At 39.5% G+C, this 9,902-nt stretch overlaps 1 protein-coding gene across 1 annotated transcript; it reads left to right on the top strand.

Moving 5' to 3' along the window:
* Positions 1-4,164: 4,164 nt before the first annotated feature.
* LOC121592522 (superoxide dismutase [Cu-Zn], chloroplastic) lies at positions 4,165-8,339 on the top strand. Its single transcript, XM_041914028.1, has 4 exons — positions 4,165-4,573; positions 5,435-5,644; positions 5,748-5,998; positions 7,639-8,339. Exons 1-4 carry the CDS (start codon positions 4,523-4,525, stop codon positions 7,748-7,750), a joined length of 624 nt encoding a protein of 207 aa, XP_041769962.1. The 5' UTR covers positions 4,165-4,522; the 3' UTR covers positions 7,751-8,339.
* Positions 8,340-9,902: the final 1,563 nt, after the last annotated feature.

Below are 9,902 nucleotides of genomic sequence, written 5' to 3'. Positions count from 1 at the left end.
TATCAATTTAGCATCCTTTCAATTGATATTTGAACGCAAAATGAGAAAATCGTCCATGTTTTGGTAGAAACATGTATATCATGTAAAATAAGTAAAGTTGAAACATGTATATCATGATAAAATTTAAAAAAAGTGAGTATGAATGAAGGGATTCCTAGCGAAATTTCTTAACTGTTAGCATCGATAAATGCGCCACTATCACCATAAGCAGTTTACAACTAAATGCTGAATGAACAAAATCTTGAGACAACGTTCTATGTGAAGGATCTAAGTGCAAACCGCGTCTCCATGAACGCCATGTGAAACGCCTGAAGGTATGCAAAATTATGTTTTAGGAAAGAAGAAAAGCATTTTTCAGTTCATTGGAATTGGAACAAATCAAGACCGGTCGCCAAACCAAGACCCCAAAGCGATTGAAGCGTCGTATACGTGAGTAGGTAAGTAAATAAGTCTCGTTTTTTTAGCCCATGGTGTATGTCCCGTCGTACAAAATTCCAAGTTTATCCCGTTTGTTTAGCTTTCTTTCTTTCATTGGTTGAATAATTTTTCGTTGAAAAGTGAGTGACGTCACCTAAAGTGGCAGTGAAATGAGTTTAAATTAGAGAAGTTTGTGTGTCGCGGCTCACAGATTTCGGCGAACGGAGTCCATGCTCTGACCGTTAGTTTCAGTAACAGATCGTGGGGTGTCCGTATTTAAGGAAAAAAAGAATCGCTCGAAAATTGTGTTTTAATGCATTTTTTGCATATATTTTGTGCCTTATTGGCAGTACTGGCACAGTCGAAAGAAATAGTTCGGCAAAGCATAGTGTGTGGACAAAAGATTAATCACGTCTTAAGGTCCAAGCGATGAAAGTACCGATAGTAGCCAAGCAAAATTTTAATGTCGTGCAAAGTTTAATGCGAACATTTCTAGCTTAGCTAAATACGTATTCAGCGTAGAAATTAAACATAATAAATAATAAAAAGTAAAGAAAACATTTTGTTGAACGATTGCTGAATGGCTTATTTGTATAATAACAATTTAAGAGTTCAGGTAGTTCCCTAGATTTGCAGCACCACTTATTCGGGCATTCGGATTGGGAGATATACATACTGTGTACGTTTTTTACTGTATATTCTTTATATTTGACCATGTTTTTGCTTTCAGTTTTTATTATTTTTTCCTAGCCGTAGACATACAATAAATTAGATGAACAGATGAATGTAAATACATCTTCTTTAATAAAAACGTATGTTTGATTTTTTTTTGTATCATGCAATATAGGATGGTTATTTATTTTTATATTTTATTTGATGTAATATATTTATTTTTTATTATTTTATTGTTTATTTATTTATTTATGCATTTATTAGTTTCCATAGAAACTTTATGCCAGCTGCCCGCATCAAGTACATGTCAGTGAGGTAATTTATGCTATAATTTACGTACATCACGTTACCACGTGATCCTATCGGATTTAAGCGTATTGAAGGGCATGCAATTGATCTTAAGAGTGTGTTTGTAAACAGCAATGTAAGAAAAATGCACGCTGATTAAGAAAAGGGTTTTTTTTAACTAAATGACAGTGGTTTTACTTTACTGTTAGAGTAAAACTTTGACATTCAAGTTTATTCTTCTTTGACTTTCGTAGTCATGAAGGCAAATGCAGAGTAACGCAACTGCTAAAGTACATGACATCGGACAGTCGAGTCCTCAATGGTGTAGACGGTTCAAGTATGAATTTAACCCGTACTTTTTGTATAATACATTCAGCACATAGTTAATATGAATACTAACTAGACAATCAAAACCAACACAATTAGATTGTTAAATTAGAGTAGAATAAAATTTCGTGATCGAATAATATCAATCTTCAATCTATATAGCATTAATAATAACTACAGCAATAACTCAAAGAAAGTGTTATAGATTCTGGTTATTTTGCTATTCAGATGGAATGGTCCACAAAAGCCGTATTGGAATTGGAATAATCACTAATATCGAAAATAAAAAATAAAAATATTTGCTGAATACGAATGAATGTCGCGTTTAGGGATATTAAAATAAAAATAATAGCTAATTGTAAATTTGAGTTCATTCTTGCAATTATAAAGAAAAACGTTTTCCACCTTTGTTATGAACGTATTTGTGTTCTGAATAGCTTACCGGCATGTTAGCACCAGCCATTGTTTTGCTAAATTATTGATCGACAACTTGCCCAAGTGATTCATTCAAGCTTTGTTTATGTGTCCCCGATTTCCCAGGAAACTAGTTCACATCGCCAGACCCTGGAAAATCATCAAGGAAACTCCTAGCTTTTGTTAAATTTTACTTTCAACAATCATACGGTCAGCAGTCTACATGATAAAAATTCCAGCATTGTCCGCGAGCTTGGGTTCTAATAGCTTTGATCGTTAGGCTCTGGAACTCACCTTTTGCCACCCAGATGACCTTTACTGATTGCTAAAGCCACGCGTGTGCTATTCTCCCGCCGTAAGGTCATTGGCGTTTCCGTGTTCGCGGGGGGTTGTTCCGACCGGAAGCATCGTCAAGTCAGCACGGACGGATGGAAGTCACGTTGTAAGCAGTGCAAAGCATTAACGCGCGGGAAGCATCGCGCACGTATGTATAAGGTTCAGCACTATCGGTGTGAAAGTTCGGGTAAGTGGAGAATGATTTCTTGCACAGCAATAAATCGATGACACAAAATGATCGCTTAGAATTTTGCATGTTTCCGAAAGCCCGATTTTAATAACATTCATTAACCTGCGTGGTAATGTTTCTGAACATCACAAAACATACTTGTAGCCAGCTGTAGTACCGGAGAATAGAGCGTGGAAAGAACAAAATGCGTGTTTCATGCTCATTCGAAAGGATTGTTTTGATGCCTTGGCGGAATGAGTCAATAGAATTGAAGGCCGTACAACGCCTGGAGCAACATGTCACCCGGTGTGTGATTGTGCCGTGTGATGGAAGGTTCGACGCTCTGTATAGCGGAAAAAAGGGCAAAAAACTTACATAGTACATAAGCTTCGAAATACAGCAAAAACATCGCTTATTATTCATAAATCAATTGGAGTTATCGGATAAAAACGGTGGAGTAATTGAACAGGTGTTGTGGTATTGCCTTTTTATTTGGGAATAATCGTTAGGAGTACCAGGTTCCAACATGTTTTCAATCGTTTTCCACTTCTTCTTATTTCAGTATTTTGTAGTATTTTAAGAATACTTAGGAGCAATTGTTCGTAATACAACAAACAACGTTCGTTGTCTACCGGCTTCTGTTCAGTTGGGACCCTATCGGATTATATCCGTCGTTATTAAACGATCGAAATTGACTTGCTGAGATGTGCATCAAGAAGCAGAATTACTTCCAAAAACACACATTTTTTTGTCAAATAAAAAATTGACATGTTTAGATGTTACTTAAACCGTGATTTGTCCTCGGCAGCGAAAGGACTTATTTGTTAAAAAAAGCGTAAAGATAACTCTTGAACATACTTTTTCTAAAATCAAATCTCCAAAACAATTGAGTTTAGTATTCTTGACATATAATAAAAAGATAGTATTTAATCTATTAAGGGAATTAAAAGCGCAGTCAACACTGCCTATAGTTCAAGGTATATCTCTCCTGCAGGCTATGAAGGGTAAAGATATAAAAAAGTGTACGTGAACTTAAGGTCGTTATTGGCCACTAGGGTACAACCGTTTCTCGAACTCTATTGCCAACCTTGCGCGACTATCCAATTATGGTATGTTTGCGTATGCATAACAGATCGATCTGATTTTAGTGCTTATAGAAACCAGTCCGTTGTTCCAGTCCGTACGCACAAACGACCACACAAACACACTGACGCCTTCCATCTAATCCTTTCCCGGCGACTCGGACAGGTTTGGCCGCTACATTTTCGTCCATACCCATTGTGCTCGTGTGTGTGTGTGTTTGGTGGCAAGTGTGCGCTTCCAGACCGGCCGAAACTCCATCGTTCTGGCACCACGACCCTGAAGGGTGTGCGCTCGCGACTTGCATGTCGAGTGGGAAGACCGGTCCGTTGTGAGAGGCTGGAAAATACGCTAAATCTGTCTCACACTCCCCACGTCACATCGCGTCATAATCTGCGCGTTTGCTGTGTGTGGCGCGCTCGCGAGATGAAACGATAAAGGTGGCGCGCGTACGGGCCCGCTGCAAGTGTGTATCGAGCCCTGTACCTCTCCTTCCCTTAGGTGCGCCCCTGGATTCGCTGTGTTGATAAGTAGTGGTGGTAGTAGTGAGGCCGCTAGTTGCGTTGGGAGACAATTTAGAGTCAATTTTAGGTTCTACCACCACCACCACCACCCACGGGACCACGGGGTAACGTTTGCTCGACCGCCGACTCGAGAGCGCGTTGCATTGCGGCCATTCGTCGACGAGACTCGAAGGTGTTCAGTTGAAGTACTTCAGGAGCCATCCGTTCCGTGTCGGGCAGTATTAAAGCTTGGCCTTAAGTAACTTATAGTCGAACTGTGCTAGAAACCGTGCTGTGCCGGGCAGTGCAAATCAATATGAAGGTGCTAATTGCTCTATCGACCGTGCTGTGCGTCGTGCTGGCGAAGGTGAGAGCGGGCGTGAAGGCAAACACAGAAAAGTGTGATTCGATTGAAAGTCGCCATCAAAGCGCTTTTTAGCTAGTGTTTTTTGTTTTACACCGAGCGCTTTCTATTCGCCTCTGAAGCGGTGTGGTGGACAGTGCCAGGGTGCGCGAACTGATACAGCAATCAGCTGAAGCTGACACAGTGATGTCCAAAACGGATACGACCAGTGGGGCCTGAATCTCGTCACGCCAATCTATTGTCGCGAGACAGCTGATAAACGGATAGCATGCCCACCGTTCCAGGAGGGGAGGAGACTATGATCGTCGAGCTGACGTTATCAGCGCAATTTAACTCTATTAAAGACCCGATGTAAACAAATGGCTAATCCTAACTCGGGACAGACTCGGGCATGCTTCGACCAGCAAACACACACATACACACGGTTGATGACGTTTGGCAGTGTGGCGAAAGTTGGCACTTTTTGGTGATTTTTTTTGCTTCTTGTGTACACTGCTGCTGCTTCTTGCAGTTCGCGCTTTCCTGTGGCCAGGAATGGGTTCCAGTTCAATTAAGGAGCCATTATTCAAAACCAACGCCCATACTGTCACGAAATTGATGCAAAACTGCAACTGCTGTTAGGTTTATCTGTACAGTGACCAGGAGCATTTGGACTTCAAGCAACTGCAGTTTAGGCAATGGATTAATTTCCTTTTTTTATGAAAGATTTTGAAGTTTTTTTTTCAATATCTACCATAACAAATGCAACGTTGAAATAAAATTTTTGATGACATAAAATCCTTAATTCTTAAAACAGTTTGTTACATAAAAAAATCGCAAGTTTTTTAAAATTAATTATTTAAATTTAAATTTCTTCCCCACTAGGACCAGCCACGGAAGGCGATCGTTTACCTGCAGGGTACGTCCGGCGTGAGCGGTAACGTGACCATCTCCCAACCGTCATGCACCGAGCCGGTGTTCATCGATATCAACGTCGTGGGGCTGACCCCGGGCAAACACGGGTTCCACATTCACGAGAAGGGTGACCTGACGGACGGTTGTGCCAGCACCGGCGGTCACTACAATCCCGACAAGGTAAGAGGAGCTACGTAACTCCATCCCCCGTCAAACGGTCGGCCCAACGGATCATATTAACCAATCTCGATTGGCATGTTGTCGCGCGCACGCTTTTCTGCAGGTCAGCCACGGGGCCCCGAACGATCAGGTGCGTCACGTCGGCGATCTCGGTAACATTGCCGCGGACGAGAACGGCATCGCGAAAACGTCCTACTCGGACACGGTCGTGTCGCTGTACGGAGCGCGCAGCGTGATCGGCCGGGCGATCGTCATCCACGCGGAGGTGGACGATCTCGGCAAGACGAACCATCCGGACTCGCTGAAGACTGGAAATGCCGGTGGACGCGTTGCCTGCGGCGTGATTGGAATTCTGTAAATATCGGTTCGCTCTGCTTTCCCCGTGTGCGCTTATCGCTTGTGCAGTGGCAAAGCAAAAATGTTTTCATTTTCTGTTTGTGTTCGTTATTACTATTTTGTTGACTACACGTTGGACTGCAGCGTTAGATTTTCTCTGTTCTAATCTAACGTTTTAAATTAAAACAAAACAAAAAAACAAAAACGAAAATCAATCGCACGAAAACTGGCTTCCGTTAACATCTCCATAATATAGCTTGTGTGTAGTTACAGGTTGGTTTATGTGTGTTTGTGTTTGTCAGTATCTGTTTGTCATTAAAATTGTTCCGTTGCCGTTGCAGCTGAACCTTTTCCATAAGTAACACGCTTCTTATTACTGTTTTATCATCCAGAAACATCATCTGTAGCGTCCCTTTTTCGGGTAGCACGTGGTTTTTCTTAGCTGTTTACATCTTCTGTAAAGAGAAATCTGACAAGATACTAAACATTTCGCACTATTTCAAATGCACCTACAATTAAAACGAATATCTTGACCTTACACACTTACACCGCGAGGATTCGCATCACCATCGATCATGCCCGTGTGGTTCACCTTGAAACAACCTCAAACGTCTTGATTTGTGCGATCAACAACACGCCCGAGGGGGGAGGAAGTGAACTGAAGAGAGCGGTGGTAGTAAGAAACACTTTTTATCGCTAGTGTTTTTTTTTCAACCACAGCACACAAATAGTAACAGTCGTGTCGTGTGGAAGACGGTCGCATATAAAAACCTGTTTTTTGGAATATAAAAATAAAAACAGAGCAGGTTGCCCGAGGGTGGTGGTTGTTGTTGTTTAAAGCTTGCAGGAGATGATGAAACACTTACTGCGCTCGGTTCAGGCAGCTTACGAGGATATCTCGGCTCGGGTAGATCCTTGAACCAAGAGGAAATGAAAAGGTCAACAGTCGCAAAAGCAGCAAAAGGAGAACGGTCGCTTTCATACTAAAGAAGCATATGTCCATGTAAATGTTATGTATGCTTTTGTACTAGTTGTAGAATATGTCCAGGGAATGTCTTTGAAATTTTCTTTGTTTTCGTTCCAATTTCCAATACTGTTTAACTGATTTGTTTCATAATATTGATCCATTGTGTTCTTCATTCCTTCAATAATTCTTCAAGTTTGTCCTACTTTTCTTACCAATCCTCAGTTGCCAAGTTCACTGATTCATTCATTACCGGATAATTACTCGCGGTATGAATAGCTTCAACTTGTACAGATACATTAACATTAAATTGTCATTTGCATACCGTTTCGCTAGAGTAAGGATCATTAGTATGCCAGAAGGACCCAGTTGATCTTGATGTGACGAGTTTGTCAATTCTAACAACAATGTAGTTTAATTTTGCTAGAAGATTCCATAACTAATTCATTACTGTTGTTTTTGTCCACTTACATATCGTTCAAATGTTTACATCAAGTTACCATCCACACCACCATAACACAAATGCGCAGTAAAACTTGTACTAATTACTTGTTGCCACTTTGGCGTTGTTGATTAGCTATGCTTGTGTGTCTGTTAGCTGTTTAATGTGATGGACGAATCTTTGGAGGCATGCTGACTAACTCACCCTGTTCTTCCTCTTAATTTCCTTCCTTCCTTACCTTCATCCCTATAGCGAGCCCTTCGATGAGCCGGACAGTGAGTGTAGCAGTGGTCAGCAGGGTCTCTTGCCAGCCGCAGTCACCGTCGTGTTTTCACTTTTACTGACCCGCTCGTGGGTACTGTAGAGCAGAGTAAAGCTCCACTACGCATTAACGTTTTTTTATACTGACGCGGGTAAGAAGCAAAAGGTATAATTAAGTAGTGTTTTTTTTTGCAAAGATAATCTACCATAGTGCGTAGCACAACGCAGCTACCAAGCGATCCAAGCGTACGGGTTCATCGAACTGCTACCACGACATCCGTGCTAGAAGCTGAAGGAGTTTGACAAAGAAAAATGCTTTTTTTGCCTTTCGATTTGTTTGCTATGTGTTACGTTGTGCTACATGATATGTAAGAGAACTAACAATAGAAACCCTAGCCTGTACATAGCAACCTCTTGACCACAAGGGGGCAGGATTCTAGGAAAAGCTCACTGGTGAAAAGGAACCTCGCGCTTCCTTTTCTAGAAGAACACCCCGTAAGCACTTGTTTGCGTGAAAGCTCGTTTTTTTTTTGCGCCCGCCTAGCGAACCCATTGACAACTTCCCAACCAGACCACTTCCGTTCGCAGCACACCTTCGCTATGAGTCTGTTATTTTTGTTTCGTTCGTTGTTTAAATATGTTTTTTGTGTAAATAAAGTTGTCCCGCCGTTCCGGCAGGGGCAAAAGCTAAAGTTTTTATTGTTTGTGGAAGCTAACATTCCAGCGTCCGGCGTATGGTTTCGTCTGCGGTTCATTCTGCTTTCCTGTGCAACTGTGTCTGCGGGGAAGTGGTCCTGTGTGTACATTATGCCGTGTAGGATATCCGCTTTACGTCTGGGCCAGAAAACGAGATGGCTGCTGGGAACTTAATGGACAATCGTCTGGCCAGAATCAGATAAATGGTATTCGGTTTGTTCGATCGGTTGTGTCGGTTTCATTGTGGCTGCCAAGAACAGTATAACAACTGACCTTCAAAGAGAGTCGCATAATAAAACAAACAGTTACTTTAAATTGTGGTATGATGACATAAATATGTGAAATGAAGATATCACTCAAATTGGTTAAACTTTGTCCAACATGTGAATTATTTTCTTCTTTGATGACTCTGGAACACTGGAAATATGGTTTGATGACTTTAGTTACCTTTTGTATGTGCTGTTATCTCATTTCGGTTCTCGCAAAGATAATTCATATTGTAATTGATGTATCAATTTACAACGACTCTCTCGTACATTGTTATCTTGTTAATTATCATTTGTGGAGATAGGTCCAACTATGCCGTTCCTTACGAGAAATAAAATAATAATAATAATATTAACAATAATAATAAGTGTTTGTGGCTTCAGCATGTTTAGAATACAGTAAAACTTGGGAGGCCAAAACCTGACAAGAAACCTCTCAAAAAATAAAAACTCTCTCAATCTTCCAGGAATGCCCTAAAATAACTCTCATATGTATCCATTCTTTATCTAAATAAGGAATCGAATTTAGTCAGAAATTATTTTGTTATACATCTAATCAAGATCTTTACGATTATTGTTCAATTCTGTATTTTTTAAATACATTTTTATGCCCCTTTTATTATTTAATTATGTATTTGTTTATTTGTTTATTTATTTATTTATTTATTTATTTGTTTGTTCATTTATTATTTATTTATGTATGTATGTATTTATTTATTTATTTATTTTTTTAATCATTTATTTATTTATTATGTAAAAAATCTTTTTAATTACTTCATTCAATTAATTAATGTATAAATATACCTTTTTCAACATTTTTAAAATGATTTATGTATGTATTGATTTATATATTTATTTATTTATAGTTGGCTTTATGAGTTTTTCGTCATATCTGTTTTTAAATATCTCTGTAAACATAGTAAACATTTCTCTGTAGCCATCGCTGGTGTTGTGCACATATTTTATAACTAAGTTTTTAAATATTAAGTTAATTTAAATTTAAATATTTGTCTATTTTCCAATATTAATTGTGTAAAATAGCATATATAGAAATAGAATATAGAAAAATGCAGAAAATATGCAAACAAGTGTTGTATCTACTCAAATCATGTAAATATTATTCATATCTAACCTTTCTATTTTCTACCCCTGTAATGTTGATGAAATGGAAAAAAGAGTGTCCATAACTTTATTCTTCCTTTTCTATTTGGCGTAACATCCTACGCGGACATGTCGGCCCTTACAGGCTTTCGAGACTTCTTTCATTATCACGCAGGTGGGTAATCAATCCTT

Source organism: Anopheles merus, chromosome 2L, assembly GCF_017562075.2.
Source record: "Anopheles merus strain MAF chromosome 2L, AmerM5.1, whole genome shotgun sequence".
In the NCBI taxonomy this organism is placed as follows: domain Eukaryota; kingdom Metazoa; phylum Arthropoda; class Insecta; order Diptera; family Culicidae; genus Anopheles; species Anopheles merus.
This window is presented reverse-complemented; position numbering and strand designations above follow the sequence as displayed.